This window comes from Ranitomeya variabilis, chromosome 6 (genome assembly GCF_051348905.1).
Source record: "Ranitomeya variabilis isolate aRanVar5 chromosome 6, aRanVar5.hap1, whole genome shotgun sequence".
In the NCBI taxonomy this organism is placed as follows: Eukaryota; Metazoa; Chordata; class Amphibia; order Anura; family Dendrobatidae; genus Ranitomeya; species Ranitomeya variabilis.
In genome coordinates this window covers 366,750,350-366,778,331 of record NC_135237.1, presented here as the reverse complement: position 1 = coordinate 366,778,331, position 27,982 = coordinate 366,750,350, and the positions used below count along the sequence as shown (strand labels likewise).

At 44.4% G+C, this 27,982-nt stretch overlaps 1 protein-coding gene across 1 annotated transcript in view; it reads left to right on the top strand.

Annotated features, from left to right (window-relative positions):
• The window catches only part of LOC143782505 (cytidine monophosphate-N-acetylneuraminic acid hydroxylase-like), a 357,809-nt gene that overhangs the window by 314,866 nt on the left and 14,961 nt on the right, over nucleotides 1-27,982 (top strand). Inside the window, exon 13 of the mRNA XM_077270001.1 lies at nucleotides 5,651-5,766. Within this exon, the coding sequence (XP_077126116.1) occupies nucleotides 5,651-5,766 (116 nt within the window). The remainder of the gene's footprint in view (nucleotides 1-5,650; nucleotides 5,767-27,982) is intronic.

Sequence of the window (27,982 nt, the reverse complement as noted above, 5' to 3'; positions counted from 1 at the left end):
AATTGCACAACATTTTTTGGGGTCCAATTTCTTCTCTTACCCTTGGGAAAATAAAAAATTGGGGGCGAAAAGATCATTTTTGTGAAAAAATATAATTTTTTATTTTTACGGCTCTGCATTATAAACTTCTGTGAAGCACTTGGTGGGTCAAAGTGCTCACCACACATCTAGATAAGTTCCTTAGGGGGTCTACTTTCCAAAATGGTGTCACTTGTAGGGAGTTTCAATGTTTAGGCACATCAGGGGCTCTCCAAACGCAACATGGCGTCCCATCTCAATTCCAGTCAATTTTGCATTGAAAAGTCAAATGGCGCTCCTTCCCTTCCAAGCTCTGCCATGCGCCCAAACAATGGTTTACACCCACATATGGGGTATCAGCGTACTCAGGACAAATTGCACAACATTTTTTGGGGTCCAATTTCTTCTCTTACCCTTGGGAAAATAAAAAATTGGGGGCGAAAAGATCATTTTTGTGAAAAAATATGATTTTTTATTTTTACGGCTCTGCATTATAAACTTCTGTGAAGCACTTGGTGGGTCAAAGTGCTCACCACACATCTAGATAAGTTCCTTAGGGGGTCTACTTTCCAAAATGGTGTCACTTGTAGGGAGTTTCAATGTTTAGGCACATCAGGGGCTCCTCAAACACAACATGGCGTCCCATCTCAATTCCAGTCAATTTTGCATTGAAAAGTCAAATGGCGCTCCTTCCCTTCCAAGCTCTGCCATGCGCCTAAACAATGGTTTACACCCACATATGGGGTATCATCGTACTCAGGACAAATTGTACAACAACTTTGGGGGTCCATTTTCTCCTGTTACCCTTGGTAAAATAAAACAAATTGGAGCTGAAATAAATTTTGTGTGAAAAAAAGTTAAATGTTCATTTTTATTTAAACATTCCAAAAATTCCTGTGAAACACCTGAAGGGTTAATAAACTTCTTGAATGTGGTTTTGAGCACCTTGAGGGGTGAAGTTTTTAGAATGGTGTCACACTTGAGTATTTTCTATCATATAGACCCCTCAAAATGACTTCAAATGAGATGTGGTCCCTAAAAAAAAATGGTGTTGTAAAAATGAGAAATTGCTGGTCAACTTTTAACCCTTATAACTCCGTCACAAAAAAAAATTTTGGTTCCAAAATTGTACTGATGTAAAGTAGACATGTGGGAAATGTTACTTATTAAGTATTTTGCGTGACATATGTCTGTGATTTAAGGGCACAAAAATTCAAAGTTGGAAAATTGCAAAATTTTCAAAATTTTCGCCAAATTTCCATTTTTTTCACAAATAAACGCAAGTTATATCGAATAAATTTTACCTTTAACATGAAGTACAATATGTCACGAGAAAACAATGTCAGAATCGCCAAGATCCGTCAAAGCGTTCCAGAGTTATAGCCTCATAAAGGGACAGTGGTCAGAATTGTAAAAATTGGCCCGGTCATTAACGTGCAAACCACCCTTGGGGGTGAAGGGGTTAAATATATCTCATGCACTTATGGGATGCAATGTGTGCAATAATTAAATAAAAGAATAACATTGAAGGTAAAACAGTCATGGGAAGGGATGGATAGCTGGATAATGCTGTGCTACCAGTAAAGAAAATCGAGGAATCATGATGACACATTTCAAAGTCTTACCTACTTCTTCCTCAGGAGACCCATAATGAGCATCATTGTGGTTGTCCTTAGGAAAAAAGTTGATACGACTTCGAAACGCATTGAGAATACAGAATAAGACTGCATGACTTTTCATAATCAGAATTCCTGGATTTTCTTCACCAGCAGCTCAGCATTATCCACTGTCTATGACTTTCCATTAATCTTCGTTGGAATCCCTTCACCAAGCGGCGGAGCAGCAGCCAGACTTGAAGATTAAACCCTTATAAAAATTGTGCTTCTCACAACTCAACCAGAAGAGCCCAAACCACTGTAATAAAGATCTTTGTATCTGGATAATGCCCTATGTATAACAATAAGGCTATGTGCCCACGTTGCAGAATCTAAGCAGAATTTTCCTTATCAAAACCGGGCTCCCTTACCAGGAAATCCGCTTGTGTGTTTGTAGCTTTTTTTTCACTTTTTTTTGCTTTTTTATCGCGTATTTGTCGTGTTTTTCTCGGGTTTTTAATGCGTTTTTTTCCATCCGTTCCAATACAATTACATAGCGGCAAAATCGCTTCGATTCTGCAAAATTAATGAACATTCTGCATTTTTTTCCGCGATGCGTTTCTGCTGCGGAAAAAAAATGCAGCATGTACACAACAATGCGGAATTCCATTTAGAATAATATGATGCGTTTTGTAAGCGTTTCTGCAGCGGAAAATGCGGAAAAAACGCTTAAAAAACGCAACGTGGACACATAGCCTTATAGTACTAGTAAGAGGAATGTAATTTAAAATGTAGTTTACTGACACTCTGACTTTTCTTTACATTTTCCCCTAATATTCCTAAAACAAAAATATGAAAAGACATAAGAATTATGAATTATTATTATAAATTTCAGTGTCCGATGCAAATATATATCACTGTCAGATGCCAAAATTCTGACTATATATATATCACTATCCAATGCCAAAAGTCTGACTATACATATCACATCACTGTCCGATGCCAACAGTCTAAGTATACATATCAGTGTCTGATGCCAATAGTCTGACTATACATATCAGTGTCCGATGCCAACAGTCTAACTATAAATATCACTGTCCAATGACAACAGTCTGACAATACATATAGTGTCTGATGCTAATAGTCTGACTATACATATCAGTGTCCGATGCCTACAGTCTGACTGTACATATCAGTGTCCAGTGCTAAGAGTCTAGAGTATACATTTCAGTGTCTGATGCCAACAGTCTGACGCTGGCAATAACTAACTATACATATCACTGTCCAATTACAACAATCTAACTATACATATCAGTGTCTGATGCCAACAGTCTAATTATACATATCACTGTCCAATGACAACAGTCTGACTATACATATCAATGTCCAATGCCAAGAGTCTGACTATACTTATCAGTGTCTGATGCCAACAGTCTAACTGTACATATCAATGTCCAATGCTGAGTCTGACAATACATTTCAGTGTCCGATGCCAACAGTCTGACAATATACAGTGGGGCAAAAAAGTATTTAGTCAGTCAGCAATAGTGCAAGTTCCACCACTTAAAAAGATGGGAGGCGTCTGTAATTTACATCATAGGTAGACCTCAACTATGGGAGACAAACTGAGAAAAAAAAATCCAGAAAATCACATTGTCTGTTTTTTTATCATTTTATTTGCATATTATGGTGGAAAATAAGTATTTGGTCAGAAACAAACAATCAAGATTTCTGGCTCTCACAGACCTGTAACTTCTTCTTTAAGAGTCTCCTCTTTCCTCCACTCATTACCTGTAGTAATGGCACCTGTTTAAACTTGTTATCAGTATAAAAAGACACCTGTGCACACCCTCAAACAGTCTGACTCCAAACTCCACTATGGTGAAGACCAAAGAGCTGTCAAAGGACACCAGAAACAAAATTGTAGCCCTGCACCAGGCTGGGAAGACTGAATCTGCAATAGCCAACCAGCTTGGAGTGAAGAAATCAACAGTGGGAGCAATAACTAGAAAATGGAAGACATTCAAGACCACTGATAATCTCCCTCGATCTGGGGCTCCACGCAAAATCCCACCCCGTGGGGTCAGAATGATCACAAGAACAGTGAGCAAAAATCCCAGAACCACGCGGGGGGACCTAGTGAATGAACTGCAGAGAGCTGGGACCAATGTAACAAGGCCTACCATAAGTAACACACTACGCCACCATGGACTCAGATCCTGCAGTGCCAGACGTGTCCCACTGCTTAAGCCAGTACATGTCCGGGCCCGTCTGAAGTTTGCTAGAGAGCATTTGGATGATCCAGAGGAGTTTTGGGAGAATGTCCTATGGTCTGATGAAACCAAACTGGAACTGTTTGGTAGAAACACAACTTGTCATGTTTGGAGGAAAAAGAATACTGAGTTGCATCCATCCAACACCATACCTACTGTAAAGCATGGTGGTGGAAACATCATGCTTTGGGGCTGTTTCTCTGCAAAGGGGCCAGGACGACTGATCCGGGTACATGAAAGAATGAATGGGGCCATGTATCGTGAGATTTTGAGTGCAAACCTCCTTCCATCAGCAAGGGCATTGAAGATGAAACGTGGCTGGGTCTTTCAACATGACAATGATCCAAAGCACACCGCCAGGGCAATGAAGGAGTGGCTTCGTAAGAAGCATTTCAAGGTCCTGGAGTGGCCTAGCCAGTCTCCAGATCTCAACCCTACAGAAAACCTTTGGAGGGAGTTGAAAGTCCGTGTTGCCAAGCGAAAAGCCAAAAACATCACTGCTCTAGAGGAGATCTGCATGGAGGATTGGGCCAACATACCAACAACAGTGTGTGGCAACCTTGTGAAGACTTACAGAAAACGTTTGACCTCTGTCATTGCCAACAAAGGATATATTACAAAGTATTGAGATGAAATTTTGTTTCTGACCAAATACTTATTTTCCACCATAATATGCAAATAAAATGATAAAAAAACAGACAATGTGATTTTCTGGATTTTTTTTTCTCAGTTTGTCTCCCATAGTTGAGGTCTACCTATGATGTAAATTACAGACGCCTCTCATCTTTTTAAGTGGTGGAACTTGCACTATTGCTGACTGACTAAATACTTTTTTGCCCCACTGTATTTAAGTGCCCGATGCCAACAGACTATACATTTTAGTGTCCGATGCCAGTAGACAGACTATATATTTCAGTGTCAGTCTGACTATACATATCACTGTTTGATGGCAACAGTCTGACTATACACATCAGTGTCTGATGCCAACAGTCTGACAATAAATTTCAGTGTCCAATGCCAACAGTCTCACTTTACATCTAAGGGTCCAATGCCAACAGTCTGAGTATACATATCACTGTTTGATGGCAACAGTCTGACTATGCATTTCAGTATCTGATGCCAACAGTCTGTCAATAAATTTCAGTGTCAAATGGCAACAGTCTGACTATACATATCAATGTCCGATGCCAACAGTCTGACTATACATATCACTGTCCAATGCCAACAGTCTGATGATATATATCACTGTCCAATGCCATAATTCTGACTATATATCATTATCCAATGCCGTACAATAATAAATGATATTGTGGTACCGTGTTAGCCAGAAAAATCAATGAGAATACTTTTCTGCCCAATGATGACAAAAGTATTCTCGGAGTGATACCTTTATTGGTTAACGAGAAAATAATATATGTTTCAAGATTTCAGAGCACAGAGGCTCTTTCTTCAGGCAGTAATGAAAATAGATTACCGTAATAAGAAAAAAGCACAACATTTAAGGGACACTACATAGGACTTTTGTTCAAAAGGTGTCATATCAGTGTCCGATGCCAACAGTCTAACTATATACAGTATATTACTGTCCAATGACAACAGTATGACTATACAGTACATATCAGTGTCCAATGCCAACAGTCTGACAATACATTTCAGTGTCCGATGCCAACAGTCTGACAATATATTTCAGTGTCTGATGGCAACAGTCTGACTATACATATCAGTGTCTGATGCTAACTATTATGCTGTTCTAATTTATAACAGATACGAACTCGAGCTACAGTGATGAGACACGTAGTAAAAAATGGGCTTCTATGGGATGATTTGTACATTGGATTTCAAACCCGTATCAAACGTGACCCAGACATCTACCATCATCAGTAAGTTTTCTGATTCAGTAGTGAAAAGTACCATTTCCACTAGCTATTAGGCTCATTCAATAATGGCCAGTTTTTGTTGTTTTTTTTTTTGCTTTCTCTTTTTCATCCCAACCCCATCTTCTAAGAGCCACTTGCATTTCTTTTCTTTTGCCAACAACTAATGTTTGATTTTTGTGGAATGAGTTATAGTATTTAATGGCAACATTTCATTTACTGTAAATGGCATTGATAAACTATGTGGGGTAAAATGGAAAAAAACGTAAAAATAAGAGAAAGTATGCGGCACTCACCATGGCATGCTGAATTTCAGTCCCTTATTGAGTAACTTTCAAATCAGATGGCCACATGCATAGGTGTACGGAGGCTTGCGGGTAGAGAAAGAAGAGGATGACGGCCGTTTCGCATTTCCACGCTTCAACGGGTCCAGATGAGTAATTAGTTGGAAAATACTCCCTTTTATAATCATGAATTAATATTAATTAGAACTGTCTTTTGACAGTTTTTGCAACAGTAAAGACATTACAAAAAGACAGATAAATCAATCTTGTCATTCAAACCTATCGGACCTTGAGCCTGCGTTTTTAGAATCCAGTTGGCTTCTTGTCTCAGTAATAAATTATTTTGGTTTCCATCTCGTATAGGGTTTTTTACTATTTCAATATCCACAAAGTTCAAGGTCTCAGGGTCTGAATTATAATAACTTTTCATGTGATTAATTAATCTTAAGGAACCTTTTCCTGAAGAAATTGATCTATAGTGTTCACGAAATCTCGTTTTCATAGGGCATATAGTTTTACCTAGGTAGAAAAATTGGCAGAGACAAAAAAGAACATAGAATACAAATTTTGTTTTACATGTTATTAGATTTGTTACCACATGTGAAATTGACCCCATGCATAAAGAGTTAAATGTTATATGTAAATGACAATTTGGACAATTCCCGCATTTAGCGTTACCACTTGGATTTTGGTAACCAATTATTATTGAAATGCTGATGTTGTTTAGACACTAAAATATCTCCTAAATTGCACGATCTCCGATAAGTAAGAATAGGTTTTAAAATTCCCTTTTTTTGTAAATCTTTATCTGTATGAAGGATATGCGAATTTTTTCTTATGGAAGCGTGAATCATTCTATACATAGGACTATGTTTAAAAGTAAACACAAAATGTTGGATTTTTGAGTCTTGATTAGAGTTTAATGATTTTTTAATTTTCGTTTTAAACAGCAAGTCTTTTTGTGAAACAGAAGATATACGATTGTGGGCTTCATTTAGGACAGAATTTGGAAAACCTTTTTGCCTAAATCATTCTTTTAATTCTTCTATCTGCTCCTCAAACTAAGATTCAACATTATTAATTTTGCGTAATCGCAACATCTGGCTATATGGTAAGCCTTTAGGTTAGTGTGCATGGGATGTGCACTCCTATAATGTAATATCATATTTGTTGAATTAAGTTTTCGAAAAGATTGTGTAATAATATTTCCTGCCTGTATTTTTATTTGTTAAATTTTTCTTTTGAACCAGCCCATGTAAAAAATGCACTGCTCCAAAAAATAAAGGGAACACTTAAACAACAGAATATAACTCCAAGTAAATCAAACTTCTGTGAAATCAAACTGTCCACTTAAGAAGCAACACTGTTTGACAATCAATTTCATATGCTGTTGTGCAAATGAAATAGACAACAGATGAAAATTATTGGCAATTATCAAGACACACTCAATAAAGGAGTGGTTCTGCAGGTGGGGACCTCAGTAACAATGCTTTCTGGCTGATGTTTTGGTCATTTTTGAATGTTGGTTGTGCTTTCATACTCGTGGTCAAGCAAATAAGGCAGCACACTGCAGCGCCACAACATGCAAACATGAAACACGAAAATTGAACTGCATTACTGCACTAGAAATATGAAAAATGAGAGCGTTTAGCGCATAAAAAAGGCCAATTTTATGTGTACCTGGTAGCCACTTTACGGCATCTCTCTTATACCAGGTCCTATGCTTTCCTTCCTCGCTGAGAACAAACGTCTCCATCTGAATGGGTACCTATGAAAACCTCTTATGAGATTACCATTCTCTCTCTCTGTGGAGGGGTACTGGACCTGTTGCAATTAAAACACCTGTGACTAGGAGGCGGAGTGCTCAGTCAGAAGGTTAAATAATACATTTCAAAAAACTGACCGTCACATCCAAACATAGACTAAGTGTGAACAGGTGCTGAACCTTAGAGTCACCAACTCCTATACAGTCAAGCAAATAAGGCAGCACACTGCAGCGCCAAAACATGCAAACATGAAACACAAAAATTGAACTGCATTACTCCACTAGAAATATGAAAAATGAGAGCGTTTAGCGCATAAAAAAGGCCAATTTTATGTGTACCTGGTAGCCACTTTACGGCATCTCTCTTATACCAGGTCCTATGCTTTCCTTCCTCGCTGAGAACAAACGTCTCCATCTGAATGGGTACCTATGAAAACCTCTTATGAGACTAACATTCTCTCTCTCTGTGGAGGGGTACTGGACCTGTTGCAATTAAAACACCTGTGACTAGGAGGTGGAGTGCTCGGTCAGAAGGTTAAATAATATATTTCAAAAAACTGACCGTCACATCCAAACATAGACTAAGTGTGAACAGGTGCTGAACCTTAGAGTCACCAACTCCTATACAGTCAAGCAAATAAGGCAGCACACTGCAGCGCCAAAACATGCAAACATGAAACACGAAAATTGAACTGCATTACTCCACTAGAAATATGAAAAATGAGAGCGTTTAGCGCATAAAAAAGGCTAATTTTATGTGTACCTGGTAGCCACTTTACGGCATCTCTCTTATACCAGGTCCTATGCTTTCCTTCCTCGCTGAGAACAAACGTCTCCATCTGAATGGGTACCTATGAAAACCTCTTATGAGACTAATACTCTCTCTCTCTGTGGAGGGGTACTGAACCTGTTGCAATTAAAATACCTGTGACTAGGAGGCGGAGTGCTCGGTCAGAAGGTTAAATAATACATTAAAAAAAACTGACCGTCACATCCAAACATAGACTAAGTGTGAACAGGTGCTGAACCTTAGAGTCACCAACTCCTATACAGTCAAGCAAATAAGGCAGCACATTTTGAAATTCATACTCGTGGTGGCATGAGATGGACTCTACAACCCACACAAGTGGCTCAGGTAATGCAGCTCATCCAGAATGGCACATCAATGCGAGCTGTGGCAAGGTTTGCTGTGTCTGTCAGCGTAGTGTCCAGAGGCTGGAGGTGCTATCAGGAGACAGGTCAGTACACCAGGAGAGGTGGAGGGGGCCGTAGGAGGGCAACAACCCAGCAGCAGGAATGCTACCTCAGCCTTTATATATAATGGTTAGAAATTGACTCCATGAGGATAGTCTGAGTGCCCGATGTCCACAGATGGGGGTTGTGCTCACAGCCCAACACCGCGCAGGACGCTTGGCATTTGCCACAGAACCCCAGGATTGGCAAATTCACCACTAGCGCCTTGTGCTCTTCACAAATGAAAGCAGGTTCACACTGAGCACATGTGACAGATGTGACAGAGTCTGGAGACGCTGTGGAGAGCGATCTGCTGCTTGCAACATCCTTCAGCATGACTGGTTTGGCAGTGGGTCAGTAATGTTGTGTGGTGGCATTTCTTTGGAGGGCCGCACAGCCCTCCATGTGCTCGCCAGAGGTAGCCTGACTGCTATTAGGTACCGAGATGAGATCCTCAGACCCCTTGTGAGACCATATGCTGGTGCGGATGGCCCTGGGTTCCTCCTAATGCAGGACAATGCCAGACCTCTTGTGGCTGGAGTGTGTCAGCAGTTCCTGAAAGATTAAGGCATTGAAGCTATGGACTGGCCCGCCCATTCCCCAGACCTGAATCTGATTGAACACATCTGGGACATCATGTATCGCCCATCCACCAATGTCACGTTGCACCACAGACTGTCCAGGAGTTGGCGGATGCTTTAGTCCAGGTCTGGGAGGAGATCCCTCAGGAGACCATCCGCCCCCTCATCAGGAACATGCCCAGGCATTGTAGGGAGGTCATACAGGCATGTGGAGGCTACACACACTACTGAGCATCATTTCCTTGTCTTGAGGCATTTCCACTGAAGTTGGATCAGCCTGTAGCTTCATTTTCCACTTTGATTTTGAGCATCATTCCAACTGCAGACCTCCGTGGGATATTAGTTGTGGCTTATGTTGATCATTTTTAGGTTTTATTGTTCTCAACACATTCCACTGTGCAATGAATAAAGATTTACAACTGGAATATTTCATTCAGTGATATCTAGGATGTGGGATTTTAGTGTTCCCTTTATTTTTTTGAGCTGTGTATATCATCCACATATAGTAAAAAAGTACGGATATACTTTAGATATGGGTTGCGAAAGTTAGTTATATATCTATCTTCGAACACAGCCAGAAATAGATTTGCAAAATCACATGCTGCTGGTGTGCCCATTGCAGTTCCTACAAATTGGAGGAACGATTTATCCATGAAAGTAAAAGCGTTATGGGAAAGAACAAAATTCAAAGCTTCTATAACAAATGCAATATAATCAGAGTCTTTATCAGTGTTGCTTAAAATTAAGCTAATTGCGTCCAAACCCGCTTTGTGTGGGATTCTTGTATAGAATTTTACAACATCTATTGCTGCTAAGGAGAAATCATCTAGCCATTCAATATGATCCAGCATTTCCAACAACGATCCAGAATCTTTTGAATATGATGGCATTTGCTCCAATAAAGGTTTAAATAGGCAATCAATATACTGGGATATGATATTACATTATAGGAGTGCACATCCCATGCAGAGTTGGACTGGGGTGTCTGGGGCCCAGCAGGGGAATGGACTTTAGGGTCCCACCCTACAGCTGTATGCAAATATCTGTCAGTCATTATCCTCATTGTTGTGGAGCATCAACTGTAAAACACCGGTGGCTCCTGCACATCTACTGTGCGCCCCCATAACTGGGATGTATAATTACTGTAGTTTACAACAAATGACAGCAATACACAACACAATCCACTATACCAAGACCAATAATACCACATACAGGGAAGAAATACTGCCACACCATGACCAGACTACATATTGCCACCAAATAGTGACTGAATAATACTACATACAAGGAACAAATACCACCACACCATGACCAGATCACGTTACCACCACAGTGACCTTATAATATCACATACAAGGAACAAATAGTTCCCAGGAACATCCCTGTCACTTGAAAGTTTTTCTCTGAACTATGGGCAGAAGATGCTTTCTGTAAAGATGCCTTCAGATTCCATGTGGCAGGTGGATGAAGAAGTTGAAGCAGAAGCTCTTGTATCTCTGTTCTTCACCAATCTGGAAGAAGAGGTGGTCCAGTTTTGTCAGAGTAACAGGCTGATGGGGCTTCCTAAATGACTGCCTTCTGCTTCCAAGTGGCTACTTGGTGATAATACCAAGACAGAGACTTACTCATCCTCTAATCTAGAAGAGGAGATCCAGTTTTCTCAGGGTACCAGGCTGAAGATGTTTCCTGTACGTATGCCTCCAGCTTCCATGTGGCCATTGGGTGAAGATCCCAAGACAGAAGTGTTCTCATCTCTGCTTTCCACCAGTCTAAAGGAGGAGGTTCAATTTTCTTGTGATGATGGGCTTAAGCTGGATCCAGTGAAGGTGTCTTCAGTTTCCAAAGAATCGGATTATGTTGAGGTCAAATCAGAAGCTTCCAAGTCCCTGCTTTCAGTCAACCAGGTGAAAGAAGTCCTGGCTCTTGTATCTTCAGTGTGGGAAGCTGATCTTGCTGGACTCAAAGAGACTGGGCAACCTGAGATCTCTAATGTCTCATCTACCTCATTCTACCAGAGGAATGTTGTGATGGCTCTGACTATGTGTGCTCCTATCCTTCTTCTACAAGTTATTCTGGCAGGCTTGAAGAAGAGGGGCCGTAAAGGGTGGGGGTACCGTAACAACTCTGCTGGCATCGCGGCATGGCCTCTCATCTCTCACACTATCTTACCCACTGCTCCAAGTCATGTTGTGGTTTCTGTTTCTTGCCAGCTCCATATTCTGTGCCTCTGCTCTCTGCATGCTTCCTGGCTGTGTGCATAGGGGGGCGGTGCCTGAGCTCTCTGGTTCTTATAGGAATCAGGTGCACCTGTCTAATCTGTTCCTGACCAATTACCAAGAGGCCTCCAGTATTTAGTGCAGCTCCACCCAGTGGACTGGGCCTGTGCAATGTGTTAGCTCAGTTTGTGTTTTGCTTCTGAGCTGCCAGGCCTTGCTTTGTGTCTTGCCTTCTCTGAAGGCTGTTCTTCTTGCTTTGCCTTGTATCTTGTTTGTCTGCCCTCCAGGAGGCTGAATATCCTGGTCCCTGTGTCTTTGTTCTTGTACCTTGTCTTGTTCAATTACCTTGTCTGAACTTTGTCCTATCTCTGTCTCCTTGTCTGTGGTTTCTTTCCCTGCAGTACCTCTCTGCTCCGCTCTCGGAACCGCACTCTGCGACCTTGCTTTGCTCTTGTCTCTGCACTCTGTGCCTTTGCTTTGCACTTGGCTCTTGGCTCTGCACTCTGTGCCTTCACTCTGCTCTTGGCTCTGTACTCTGTGCCTCTCTGCTTTGCTCTCGGCTCTTGGCTCTGTACTCTGTGCCTTCACTCTGCTCTTGGCTCTGCACTTTGTGGTTCTACTCTTGTCTCTCTTGCAGCTTTACCTCTGCTCCGCACTCCTGCGGTTCTGCTCTGTTCTACTCTGCTCCACTCCTGTTGCTGCAGTAATCTCTTGCTGCAGCTCCTCTCTGCATTCCTTGCGGTTCCGCTCTGTTTAGCTTCTGTTGCTGCGCTATCTCTTGCTGCTCTAACGCTCCTATCCGCAGCCTTGCAGTTTTCTTCCTGTGTGAACAGGTCCCAACCTGTTCCTTCATACTTCATTCCTTCCTGCTTGTTTGCTTACCTGCACCTCCTGTGTGAACAGGTCCCTACCTGTTCCTTCATACTATATATCCGTACCTGCACCTTCTGTGTGATCAGGTCCCTACCTGTTCCTTCATACTACATATCCGTACCTGCACCTCCTGTGTGAACAGGTCCCTACCTGTTCCTTCATACACCACACCAACCTGCCCTGTGTCTCTGCCGTACCTGCCAGCCCTGTGTCTCTCCCATACTCGCCAGCCCTGTGTCTCTGCCATACCTGCCAGCCCTGTGTCTCTGCTGTACCTGCGAGCCCTGTGTCTCTGCCATGCCTGCCATACCTGTGTCTCTGCCATTCCTGCCAGTCCTGTGTCTCTGCCAGCTCTGTGTCTCCGCCGTGCCAGCCTACTCATCTGAGTTTCATCTGTGCTCATCTGCTAGTCCTGCCTGATGCCCGCACCAATCCTGGTGTTCCTGTTTCCCAAGTGGGATCAGCAGCCACAACCAGACACCACCCTGGAGTAGCACCTGGCAGCTTCCTGCCACACAAGCCTGACCGCACCATCAGAGGCTCCAGTGAAGACCAAGGCAGCTGTCATAGTCATGCCCCTTCCAGGGTAGTCTGGTTCGTGGCACAGTGGAGCCACAAACCCCCTGAGCTCACACCCACCAGTAAGGGTGCGAGTGTGACAATGAATACAAACCACAATACTAACAACACTTATTACCACCAGTGACATTATACACAGGAGATCTGTATACAGTGTCAGGGTACAGGTAATGCAGTGATCACCAGTGACATTATACACAAGTGTCAGGTACAGGTGATACAGGAATCACCAAAATAAGCAGACCGTTCTCTGTAGTCTAAGTTGTTTATTGGTGAACAGATATAGAACATGCGGTTAAACTATTAGAATACAAACAACATAGGTAAGTACTGGGCAAATAATCACACAGCTACCACTTCCAATTAACAGGAAAGTATACAGTGTGATGCTAACTTTAACATGGAAATACACAGAACTCTAATCACATCTCCTATTTACTTGCTGCTATACAGTTAATCACATCTCTGTACAATACTGCATTGCAAGAACAGATATACTAATCTTACCAGATATGCTTTACCAGGATAGCAAACTGAAGTTGGAGCAGTTACAGGAGGAAAAATAAACACGTGCGTCCCATGAAGTACACAGAAGAAAATGGAGTCTTCTTCTTCCCAGAATACCTTGCTTCAGTCCCACAATGAAACACTCTATCTGCTATACATTCAGCCACCACAAGATAGTGCTATAACAAAACTAACCAGCACATAAATACAAACATATTGCCCTATATTCAGAGGGCAGAACACTCCTCGCTTGGTATCAACTGATGCCACTTACAGGCTCTTTTATCGAAAACAATAAAACTAGTTCCGCAACTGGTCTGAGGAATAATTTACTTTCTCCAGCCTTCCACACTTTGACCTCAACCTTGTGCACTTTCCCGTCCTTGCTTGGGAATACTTTGGTGATGAGGCATAGTGGCCACTCATTTCGGTGTGACTGGCTCTCTTTCATGAGTACATCATCACCTGGTTTGATATTCAGCTTGTCGATCTGCCACTTCTTCCTAGGCTGTAAGGTGGAGAGATACTGCTTTCTCCTTCTGTCCCAGAAGGTATTGGAGAGACTTAGAACTTGTCTCCATTGACGTCTGTAGAGGTCCTTGTTGCTGAATTCTCCCAGTGGAGCACTGAGAGCATTGGTTTTCTGAGTGAGTAACATGGCGGGAGTGAGAATGGTTGGATCTCCAGCATCACTAGAAAGTGCAGTCAATGGTCTGGCATTTATGATGGCCGAAACTTCTGCCAAGAATGTAGTCAAACCTCGTGTGTGAGTCTTGTACTACCTACTTGCAAGAAGATAGAGTCTAAGATTGTACGTGCTATTCCTATCATCCTCTCCCAAGCACCTCCCATGTGAGAAGAGTGTAGTAAATTGAAGGTCCAGGTGCATCCCTGCTCACCCAAGTATTTTTCCACACTGGTAATGTCTAGATTGGAAGGAATTTGAAGTTCTTTCACTGCTCCTACGAAATTTGTGCCTTTATCAGAGCGAATGTGCTTCATGGTGCCTCTGATGGCAATGAAACCTCAGCGTGCACTTATGAAACTTGAAATGTCCATGGATTCAATTACTTCGATGTGGACTGCTCTGATGGACATATAGATGAACATAACTGCCCAGCGTTTGCATTTGGCTTAGACCCTTCTAGTGTGCCGTACACCACAGACCATGGACCGAATACATCCAGTCCGACGTTGGTAAAGGGAGGATCCATATTGAGTCTGTCTGATGAGAGATTGGCCATCTTTGGGTTTTGAGTCACGCCACGGAGTTTGTGACAAGTCACACAGTTAAAGAAGAGTTTAATCACACATCTCTTTGCTCCGACTATCCATAGTCCAGCAGTTTCCCTGCACAAGCAGAGTAGTGACATGATTATGTCCAGGAATTATTACAGGGTGTTTGTCCACAAATTCCACTTTGGCTTTTTGAAGACTACCTCCAATTCTTAACAGCCCATCTTGGTCAATGATTGGATCAAGCTTCTTCAAGACACTGTTTCTAGGAATGGGTTGATGTTTTTTGAGGTTGTCTATTTCTTTGGCGTAACGCTCACGTTGTATGGTACGAATTATCACATTCTTGGCATTTTCCAGGTTTGGAGCACTAAAGGCATGCTTGCAGTGGTGCCAACCTTTACAAGGCTTCTGACTGGCAGGTGATGTTGACTTGCAAGACTGAGCCACATGAATTAAAAATGCAATGGCATGAACAAGCGAGTTCCAGGTTGAGAACCTGCTGAAATGGTGGGATTTGAGGTAATTGTCTGAAGTCATTTTCTAGTAATAAATTTGTGCAGAAAGAGACCTGGAGGAAAATAATGTGTATCCACAATGTTATCAGTAGGATAAGCAAATTACTGGTAATAAATATGCGTTAAATGAGACCTAGAAGAAAAACGTGTTTACTGGGGGTTAATAAGTGAAACTCTCAGCACGGGGAAGGCATACTGAACCAGCATGGCTACCACGGCATCTTGCAGCGGCATGCCATTCCATCTGGTTTGCGTTTAGTTGGACCATCATTTATTTGTCAACAGGACAATGACCCCAAACACACCTCCAGGCTGTGTAAGGGCTATTTGACCAAGAGGGAGAGTGATGGGGTGCTACGCCAGATGACCTGGCCTCCAGAGTCACCAGACCCGAACCCAATCGAGATGGTTTGGGATGAACTGGACCGCAGAGTGAAGGCAAAAGGGCCAACAAGTGCTAAGCATCTCTGGGAACTCCTTCAAGATTGTTGGAAGACCATTCCCGGTGACTACCTCTTGAAGCTCATCAAGAGAATGCCAAGAGTGTGCAAAGCAGTCATCAAAGCTAAAGGTGGCTACTTTGGAGAACCTAGAATATAAGACATAATTTCAGTTGTTTCACACTGTTTTATTAAGTATATAATTCCACATGTTTTAATTCATAGTTTTGATGCCTTTAGTGTGAATGTACACTTTTTATAGTCATAAAAATAAATAAAAATCTTTAAATGAGAAGGTGTGTCCAAACTTTTGGTCTGTATTGTATATATATATATATATATATATATATATATATATATACATATATATACAACATATATATATATATGTATGTATGTATACTAGCTCTACTACCCGGCTTCGCTCGGGTTAATAACTGCTGTTAGCAAGATAGAATGTGTTAACAAAAATTTATTCTGCACACAAAAACCACAAAACAAATAGATAGAAATGTAATTATTAAAAGGCAAAAACTAAGCTAATAGAAGCATTTCACAACATATATTTCAACACCTCAGAAAGTTAGTTGGCTCTTGAGGAAGCAGTTCTTGTTCTCTTGTCTGTAAGCCTCACTTCCCTCTCCTCAGAAAGTTTATTGGCCCTTGAGGAAGCAGCTCTTGTTTTTATGTCTGCAAGCCTTGCTTCCCTCTCCTCAGAAAATTCATTGGCTCTTGAGGAAGCAGCAGCTGTTTTCATGTGTGTCAGCCTTGTTTCTCGGTCTTCACATTTTTCAGTGGCTCGTAATGCAGCTTTTCTTTTCGCATCAGCTGACATTCGTGCCATGGAATTCCTTTTCTTATGAGGCATTATTGTGGTAAAAATAGTCTGTAACTGGCTGTTTCTAAATCCTCTCACATATAGGTAATGTGACTGACATCAGCCTTTCCACCAACACAACCTAACTGACATGCTATAACCTCACACAAGCTTTGTTATACTGAGAATGTCCTTTGTTGCCTATATTAACCAACCAGAGCTCAGATTAATTAACTGTAGCAAAATAGAAGCTGAGCTGTCATTGGTTGCTATTGGCAGCCTGATAAATCCCCAGCCAACAGGAAGCCCTCCCCCCTGGCAGTATATATTAGCTCACACATACACATAATAAACAGGTCATGTGACTGACAGCTGCCGTATTTCCTATATGGTACATTTGTTGCTCTTGTAGTTTGTCTGCTTATTAATCAGATTTTTATTTTTGAAGGATAATACCAGACTTGTGTGTGTTTTAGGGCGAGTTTCATGTATCAAGTTGTGTGTGTTGAGTTGCGTGTGGCGACATGCGTGTAACAACTTTTGTGAGATGAGTTTTGTGTGGCGACATGCGTGTAGCAACTTTTTGTGTGTCGAGTTGCATATGACAGGTTAGTGTAGCAAGTTGTGTGCAGCAAGTTTTGCGCATGGTGAGTTTTGCGCGTGGCGAGTTTTATGTGTGGTGCGTTTTGAGTATGTGCAAGTTTTGTGGCAACTTTTCCATGTGTTGAAACTTTTGTGCATGTGGCAATTTTTCCGCGTGTGCAAGTTTTGCGTGTGGCGAGTTTTCCATGAGGTGAGTTTTGCACGTGTGGTGAGTTTAGCATGAGCCTAGTTTTGCATGTGGTGAGTTTTCCATGTGGCGAACTTTGCACGTTTTGAGTGGCGACTTTTGTGTTTCGACTTTTATGTGACGAGGTTGGTGTATGTGTGGTGAAATGTGTGCTGCGGGTGGTATATGTGTTCAAGCACGTGGTAGTGTGTGGCACATTTTGTGTGTGTGTTCATATCCCCGTGTGTGGTGAGTATCCCATGTTGGGGCCCCACCTTAGCAACTGTATGGTATATACTCTTTGGCACCATCGCTCTCATTCTTTAAGTCCCCCTTGTTCACATCTGGCAGCTGTCAATTTGCCTCCAACACTTTTCCTTTCACTTTTTCCCCATTATATAGATAGGGGCAAAATTGTTTTGTGAATTGGAACGCGCGGGGTTAAAATTTCGCCTCACAACATAGCCTATGACGCTCTCGGGGTCCAGACGTGTGACTGTGCAAAATTTTGTGGCTGTAGCTGCGACGGTGCAGATGCCAATCCCAGACATACACACATATATACATGTAGTTTCACTTATTAACCCCAGTAAACACGTGTTTTTCTTCTAGGTCTCATTTAGCGCATATTTATTACCGGAAATTTGCTCATCTAACTGATAACACTGTGGATACACATTATTTTCCTCCAGGTCTCATTCTGTGCAAATTTATTACTAGAAAATTGCTTATCCTACTGACAACACTGTGGTTATTGTCTAGATTTGCAGCACTAGGAGACCATTGATACTAGCCCCGCTGTACCATATAAATTGTCTGAAGTCACCGTACCTATAACGGATACCTGAGGGCAGATTTCCTCATCTGCATCTGGATCTACCAGTTCAAAGATGTCTGACTCATCACTGTAAGGCGTCAAAAGGTATAAGAACGCAGGGCCCGTAAACCAGGTTGTGTCCATAAAGTGTCTTGATTCAACAGATCTAATTGCGTGGTCCGCAGGATTGTGGTGTGTGGACATATAGCGCCACTGTTTAGGGCAAGTGGATTTCCTGATCCTTAGCACCTGTAAGAGTCTCATGTCGGCCTGGTAGTCGGGGGCAGGTATATCTCGCCCAGGTATTTGTCCTATGTGAATTAGGCCGCTCAGTATCTTCAGGATACCGAGAGGTTAATAACTGCAGGAATAAAGGCTGACCAGCTGGAGGTTTCAGGTGTCAGCCTGGGGCACACAGAATGCCTGTCTGTGTGAGACAATGTGAGTAAGAGCTGTGCTCATGACCTGTGTTATGTTTGCTGGGTGGGAGTAGCCCCCCCAGTTGTTAGATAGGAACGTGTTTGTTTAGTAAGTGCCGGACAGGCAAGGGTTTATTTTTATGATTTGTTTTCTGTATTTGCTTTCACTTTAATAAACCTGACCTGAGGTCAGTTTACCTGGAAACCTGCTGTCGCCTCAGAGTTTAATGCACAAACCACGTGACCTTTGACCCCAGCAAAGGCGATCCCGGAGTGTTTTGTTACATTGTGGTGGAGAACGCGGGCACTCCGTGGCACAGGCGACAGTATGGAAGACGTGGTGAAAGCACTAGTGCAGTCCACTGCCATACAGCAGCAGGCCACTGCCGCACAGCAGGAAGCTAATCGCTTGATGGCCGCACAGCTGAAGGAGTTACTGGACATGACGGCTGCAGACCGCCAGCTTCTCCAACAGGTGGCGCAACGCTTGCTGAGCATGCCTGAGGCTAACCCGGAAGCAGAGTCCAGGAGGATCCATGTGAGTCGATACTGGCAAAAGCTGACCGCAGAAGATGACGTCGAGGCGTACCTGACAACGTTTGAGCGGACAGCGTTGAGAGAGAAGTGGCCGAAGGAACGATGGGCTGATCCAATTGCTCCGTTTCTTTCCGGCGAGGCCCAAAAAGCTTACCATGACTTGGACCCGGAAGTCACGCAGGACTTTGAGAAGCTGAGAGCTGAGATCCTGGCCCGGCTCGGTGTGACGACGGCTGTCCGTGCACAGAGGGTACACCAGTGGACATACCAGCAAGATAAACCGGCGTGGTCTCAGATGTTCGACCTGATCTACTTGACAAAGAAATGGCTGCAACCCGAGGAACTGACAACGCCCGAAATAATCCAGCGGATTGTCTTGGACAAGTACCTGAGGGTACTACCACCAGCGCTGAAAAAGTGGGTAAGCCAAGGAAATCCCACGACAGCGGATCAACTTGTGGAGTTGGTCGAGCGTTATTCCGTGGCAGAATGACTTCCCGACGACACCGCCAGCACCCGGTCTGTGCCTCCTCCTCGTGGAACCGGTAAGACTGTTCCAGCGATTACGGGTGAAGGAAAATCGCCAAAAACTGTGGGGGAGGAACCCGGGACTGCTCGCGCTCCGAGACCGAGAGTATGGGACGGTGGCCTCAGTAGGGGGCCTGTTAGGTGTTTTCGTTGCCGTGAGAAGGGCCATGTTTCTGCGAACTGTCCTGTTACCACTGAACCCATGCAGTGCGATGTTATAGACTCTAAGAAACGCATGTCTTTGGTTACACAGCTGGTGAATGTGAATGCGGGCCAAAATGATATAGCAAAACACCTGTGTGAATTATCTGTTGATGGGAAAAGTGTTGTGGCGTTACTAGACTCTGGAAGTGTGGTGACTCTGGTGAAAGCTAGTCTGGTGGCACTTCCATCTGGTTCGTCTGACAAATTCTCTGTAACGTGTGTGCATGGTGACACCTGCTCGTACCTAACAGCGGTCATACTGATTTCCACTCCCTATGGGTCTGTGCAACACAAAGTGGGACTCGTTCCCGCACTGTTACATGATATAATCCTGGGCAGGGATTTTCCTCATTTCTGGCAGTTGTGGGAGAATCAGTTGCTCCTTCACGGTAGCTGTAACCGTGAATCTTCCCCCATGCCATCTGGAGGTCCCGAGTTCCTAGACGAGACCCCACAGGAAGATGTTGCTGGGGAGGTTATTGAATCTAACCTTCAGTTCCCCTTCTCAGTTATGGCGGGGGAAACTGAGGAAACTGAGGAAACTCAGCGAGAGGCGGAGGCAGACAGTCATCCAGCACCCTGCCTACCCGATTTGGGAGTTCAGTTGGATGACTTCCACAGCGAACAAATGAAAGATCCTACCCTGACTCAGGCTAGGAAAAATGTAAAAGTGATAGATAGCGTACCCGTGGAACCTGACACTAGGCTAGCGTACCCGTACATGGTTCTTGAGAATGATTTACTCTACCAGGTAGAGAAAAAAGGGGAAGACACTGTGCAACAGTTAGTGGTACCCAAACCTTATCGGCGGAAGGTACTGGACCTGGCCCACGGACATATAATGGGGGGACACCTGGGGGTACAAAAAACCATAGAAAGGATATTGCATTGTTTTGTGTGGCCCGGAATACACAATGATGTGCGTAACTATTGTGAGTCCTGTCCAGAGTGCCAAATCTCGGCACCTAAACCTCGGTTCCGTAGCCCTTTGGTACTCCTCCCTGTTATTGGGGTCCCGTTTGAGAGAATTGGGATGGATTTGGTTGGGCCCCTTCCCCGGTCCGCACGTGGGCATCAACATATCCTCGTCATCATGGACTATGCCACTCGTTATCCCGAAGCCATCCCTTTGCGTAACACTGCTACCAAAACGATCGCCAAAGAGTTGGTACACGTGTTTAGTCGGGTGGGAATTCCAAAACAGATACTCACCGACCAGGGGACTCCCTTTATGTCAAGGGTGATGAAGGAGCTCTGCAGGCTCTTACAAATAGACCAGTTGCGTACGTCTGTCTATCACCCTCAAACAGATGGCCTGGTTGAGCGGTTCAATAAAACCTTAAAACAGATGCTCCGGAAGGCGATAGACAAAGATGGGAAGAACTGGGATTACTTGTTACCCTATTTGCTGTTTGCCATTAGGGAAGTTCCCCAGTCTTCCACAGGATTCTCGCCTTTCGAGCTATTATATGCCCGTCGTCCCCGTGGACTGTTGGACGTCGCAAAAGAAACCTGGGAAGGTCAAGTCACTCCCTTTAAAACGGTAATAGACCATGTAACGCAAATGCAGGACCGGATTGCTGCTGTCATGCCCCTTGTTAGGGAACATATGTTACAGGCCCAGGGAGCCCAGAGGCAAAGTTATGATAGAGGCGCCAAGGTCCGTACGTTTGCGCCCGGGGATAGGGTGTTGGTCCTAATCCCTACGGTGGATAGTAAATTTCTGGCAAAATGGCAGGGCCCCTTTGAGGTCATGGAACGAGTTGGAGAAGTGAACTATAAAGTGCACCAGCCTGGTAAGAGAAAACCAGAGCAGATTTATCATGTGAATCTGATAAAATCCTGGAAAGACCGCGCTGCCCTAACAGCGGATCTGCCCCGTCCGGTTTGCTCACCTACCATACTGGAGGTGCAGATTGCCGAGACTCTGTCTGAACGACAAAAATCTGAGGTTAAGCAGTTTTTGTTACAGAACCAACAGTTTTTCTCGGAAAAACCTGGCCAGACTAGGCTAGTGAAACATGAGATTGTCACAGAGCCTGGTGTCACAGTTCATGTGAAGCCATACCGGATTCCGGAAGCACGCCGTGAAGCCGTCTCCCGGGAGGTGAAGGCCATGTTGGACTTAGGAGTCATTGAAGAGTCGCACAGCGCCTGGTCCAGTCCAATCGTGTTGATACCTAAGCCGGATGGCTCTATACGGTTTTGCAATGACTTTCGGAAACTGAATGCGGTTTCTAAATTTGATGCCTACCCTATGCCCCGGGTCGATGAGTTGATCGATCGGCTGGGTAAAGCCCGATATATTACGACCCTGGATCTAACAAAGGGGTACTGGCAGATCCCTCTGGCCGAGGCGGCCAGAGAGAAGACGGCATTTGCTACACCGGAAGGGCTGTTCCAGTATATCTACATGCCGTTTGGACTTCACGGAGCCCCAGCAACGTTCCAGAGATTGATGGATCGAGTCTTGAGGCCCCACAGGCAGTACGCCTCTGCCTACCTAGACGACATCATAATTTACAGCGTGGACTGGGAAACTCACCTCCGGAAGGTACAGGCGGTGATTGATGACCTGAGAGATGCAGGCTTAACGGCGAATCCCAAGAAATGTCACATCGGCCTTGAAGAAGCCCGATACTTGGGCTATGTGATTGGCAGAGGAGTGGTTAAACCCCAGATCGACAAAATACAGGCAATTCAGGGCTGGCCGCAACCAGTGAACAAGAAACAAGTTCAAGCTTTCCTGGGCATTGCCGGCTATTATCGCCGGTTCATACCCAACTTTGCGGCCATGGCTACCCCCTTGACGGATCTTACCAAAGGGAGGGATTCCGTCATGGTAAAATGGACCTCAGCGGCTGAAGAGGCCTTCCACAGCCTGAAACGGGCTTTGTGCTCTCAGCCCGTACTAGTGACTCCTGATTTCAGCAGCGAGTTTGTGGTGCAAACGGATGCTTCTGATACTGGTATTGGAGCTGTACTTTCCCAGGTCAGGGACGGAGTCGAACACCCGGTCCTCTACCTCAGTCGGAAACTGAATGTGCATGAGCAGAGGTATGCCGTGGTTGAAAAAGAGTGCCTAGCCATCAAATGGGCTCTCGACTCCCTCAAATATTACCTGGCAGGTAGGAAGTTTAGGCTGGTCACGAACCATGCCCCTCTCAAATGGATGCACCTCCACAAGGACCATAATAGTCGGGTAACCCGGTGGTTCCTTGCCCTGCAGGCTTACTCGTTCACGGTGGAGCACCGCCCCGGGGTACAGATGGGGAATGCTGATGCCCTGTCCCGAGTGCACTGTTTCAGGAGTGTCTTTGCTCGACCGGAGTGGTCTGAGCAGGGGGGGAGGATATGTAAGAGTCATGTCGGCCTGGTAGTCGGGGGCAGGTATATCTCGCCCAGGTATTTGTCCTATGTGAATTAGGCCGCTCAGTATCTTCAGGATACCGAGGGGTTAATAACTGCAGGAATAAAGGCTGACCAGCTGGAGGTTTCAGGTGTCAGCCTGGGGCACACAGAATGCCTGTCTGTGTGAGACAATGTGAGTAAGAGCTGTGCTCATGACCTGTGTTATGTTTGCTGGGTGGGAGTAGCCCCCCCAGTTGTTAGATAGGAACGTGTTTGTTTAGTAAGTGCCGGACAGGCAAGGGTTTATTTTTATGATTTGTTTTCTGTATTTGCTTTCACTTTAATAAACCTGACCTGAGGTCAGTTTACCTGGAAACCTGCTGTCGCCTCAGAGTTTAATGCACAAACCACGTGACCTTTGACCCCAGCAAAGGCGATCCCGGAGTGTTTTGTTACACACCCGATTGCCGACATAAACATGAAAGCATCGAGTTTCATTGCAAATGTACCCAAGCACTACCTTGCTGTCTAAGTAGAACTCAAAATCCTTGATTTCCAGGTCAATTTCTGTTGAAATAAGTTCAGCTAACTATACTGCTAGCACAGCCACACAGAGTTCCAGTATGGGTATTGTGTGCTCACAGACTGGCACCAGTTTTGTCCGGCTCATAACAAGCCTTACATGGCATTGTTCTTTAATGTCAGTAGTTTTCAGATATGCTACTGCTGCAATCGCTATCGTTGAGGCATCACAGAAGATACAGAGCCTTTGTGTCTTGACTTCTGTTGATGGTATGGAAGCGTATGTTCGTGCCACATAAAAATTTGACAAGGCTTCTAATGATTTCTTCCATCTTGCCCACAAATCTCTCTTCTCCATGGGAAGCAGATCATCCCATTCAGACATTCTTGGGTGAAGTCTCTCAACATCATTTTACCTTGGATAGTTACAGGGGTTAAAAATCCTAGAGGATCATACAAGCTGTTTATCACGGACAGGATGCCTCTACGCGTAAAGGGTTTCTCTCCTTTGCTGATCCGAGAGGTAATTGCATCTCTCTTCAAATCCCAGAACAAACCAAGGCTCCGTAGCATGGGAAAGGAGTCTGTGTTTAAATGCAATTCTTTTTGATCAGTTGAGTAATCTTGAGAGGGAAAAGCTGCCATTAGTTTTGGGCTGTTGGAAGCAATTTTGTGCAGCTTCAAAATAGACAAAGTGAGCATTTCTTGTGCCCTTTTTAGGAGACTAATTGCCGATTCATCTGTGGGTGTGGATTTCTAGCAGTCGTCCAAGTAGAAATCCTTCTCTACAAACTATCTAACATCCGACCCTCTCTGGCTGATTGTCTAAGGCCATAGATGGGGACAGCAGGAGAAGGGCCGTGCACTTTCATCCAATACTCCACGATGTCTGTGTAGGGGTCATTATCGGGGAACCAGAAGAACCTCAAATAGTTTCTATGTTCTTTTTTGACAAGGAAGCAATGAAACATCTGTTGTATGTCAGCCATAAATACCACTGCATCTCTGAGGAAGTGAAGAATTACTCCTAGAAGTCTGTTATTGAGGTCTGGGCAAGACAGAAAGACATTGTTTAGTGAGACACCTTCATATCCATGAAGACAAATAAGTGCTCTCTCATTTCAGGTGCCTTCTGCAGTTTGCATTTGAGGGAGACAAATCGACCGTAGACAAGTTCTCTGTTGTTGGGTAAGCGTTGCCTCTGGGGTTTAAATTGTAGAGGAGCTACCAACTCTTTGACTCATCTCTTACTATCTCAAGATCCATGAGGTCCAGAAACAGTCTGTCTTCTATGGACATTGCTACCTTGTTGTCTTCTCTTTTTCTGTGGAAAACTGTGCACCCTATATGATCTTGCTCACCATCACATGCGTGGTCTTCACAGGAAGGATCAGCTAACGGACAAGGTAGAGGAGCATTGCGTGGCAACTCTCTCTTTTTTCAGGAAGCTACTCTTATATGGCTGGAAGGGCGACGGACGTCCATTTTCAAGAGTATTGGTGAGCATACTGTTGACTGAGGGCGGCTTGTGTGCTCCACCTAAACAGACGTCTCCTACAATGTCCCATCCCAGGTCAAGTCTCTGTGCATATGGGGCATTCTTTAGGCCGTTAATATGTCTTCTAGCTTTGTGGACTCATAGTATGTCTCTTCCGATGGAGTAAGACAATCAGAGCTTCTTGATCCAGTTCCGGTATCAGATGGGCTATATATGCTTAAGATGGGAATGTTGAGCTGCTACCTCTGGTGTAGGTATTTCGGACCTATTGTCAGGAATCTGGTTGCACTCCAGTATTGATGGCAAGTCTATGCAGGTTTTACCATCTATAGACTCTACCTTTAATCCAGTTGCTTTTCTCTCATCATTTCGACAGTACACACAAGTCTTCAAGGAATAAAGAGAACCGGGGCCAGCAATGTTGAAAGTGTCAAAGAGAAAAGACTTGGCTAGAGACCTGTTGCTCTGATTGCTCTTATCCCAGTGGCTCGCTGGGTAGACTCTGACATGGCAGATCTTCGAGCAGGATCTTCCTGCTACAAGTTACTTACAGATCTCTGTACACTGACAAGTGACTACTGGGGTGTCTACATCAGTGCCCATCATCCTTTTGCCACACTCTTGCACTTGCGACGATGCCCCTGAGCGTGGTCCAGGGTGTAAGGCTGTGTTATGCTCCACGCTACCACATTCTTCACATTTCACACTGGTTTCACAGTTCTTGGCGAAGTTTGAGGTCGTCGCACAGCATCTGAAACATATCTTGTTTTCTTTGAGGAAACCTTTGCTGTCTTCTAGAGACTTCTTCCTGAAGGGGCAGTGTTTGCTGAGATCCTGAGGTTTGTCTTTCTCTGGAGGGGACTTACTTGACCTGTAAGGAAACTCTGTAGAGGTAACATTAGTTTTGTGAACTGTCACTGGTGTTTTACAGGGTTTGACACCAGGGGCAGTGCTACATGACATAGTGAAATCAAAATTGGGGTCATTTCTAACTCTTACTTGTTGAGTAACAAAGTCTACAAACACCTTGAAAGGAGGAAATGAGACCTTATGAGTCTGTTTGTAACGGGACCCGTGACTGACCCACTTCTCTTGTAGGTTGTAAGGGAGTTTTTGAACAATTGGGTTGATACCTCTGGCAGTGTCGAGGAATGCCAATCCTGGCAGGTCTCCTTCTGCCTGAGCAACCTGTACCTCCATTAACAAGTCACTCAGTTCCCTGATGCCGTTCTGTCTGTATCTGGTTTTTGGCGTGACAATGCATGTCTTTGCTTAATCATTTGCTCCTTTCCCCCTAATTGAGCTGGGATACTGTTGGCTGTTACCTGTATGGAGCCTGCTCAGTTCCCTGGTCTGCTGTGTAGCCGTACATGGGTGGTTAGGTCTTTGCTCTGCTGCATTACCTTCCGCATGTGCGGTCCCTGGTTGCTGCTGTGGAAGCTGTCCGTGGATATGAGGTTATTTGCAGCTGGTATATGACTTTCCACATGTGTCTGGGTGTGCAGTCGCTGCCAGGTGCCCTGAGCCTCAGTTCCTGCACTGATTGTGGTGTAATGGTTTCTGTTTGTGCTAAGGGCGTGCACGGCCACACCTCCCCTGCTTTTATCAGGGTTAGTGTGTTTACTTGAAATGCTGTCCCCAGCCAATTGCTGAGGGGCAGCTCCTATATAAAGTTCCCCTGCCCTATGGGTGGCGCCTGAGCTACTCACAAAGCTCCTAAACTTTGCTATATGTGTTTTGTGTTCCGGCACTCCTCCTGTCTATGTTTTGGTACCAAAGTCCTTGCCTTGATTCCTGTTATGTCCTGTTCTGGCACCTGTCCTGGAGGCTTTATATCCAGGCCTGAATCCTTGATCCTTTACCTATCCTGTACCTGACCCTGTCTGAACTGTGTCTGCTGTGTTATGTTCCTGGAATCCCTCTGCGTCTGGAGCCTTGCACCCAGTGACTTTGAGTCTCTTGTAACTGGTGTTTCTGCTGAGCATCTACTGCTCTGCGTTCTGACTACAATGCGGTGCTATCCCCATCCGGCCCAGATCCAGTCTGGCAGTGCTTGCACCATCACACTTGAGTTCCTTTCTAGGTCCGATGCCTGGAGCTAGGGACCTAGTGAATGCTGATGCCTGGTCCTGTGCCATCCGTGTTCTAGACTGTGACCCGATGTTCCATCAGTTTCCCGGGGTCCACCCTGTGATGACGTCTATCCGGGATCGGTGTTTGATGTTTTCCTGATGAGCCTGTGCTATGCCTGAGGCCTGAGAGAGGCCATCCTAGTATGCCTGTTCCAGATGACCCTGGACTGCATCAACCTGTGATGACTCCTGTCATCGTCAGATGTCTGTCCAAGGTTTCCTGCCTGTGTCCGATGTCCTGATGTCCTGCCTGTGCCTGATGTCCAGCCTGTGTCTTTGTCCTGATGTCTTGCCTGCGTCCTGATCACCTTGTGTACCCTGATGTCCTGCCTGTGTCCTAATGTCCCGTCTGTGTGCCTCGGTGATTCGTTGGTGCCTTGGGGTCCACTGGGTGGT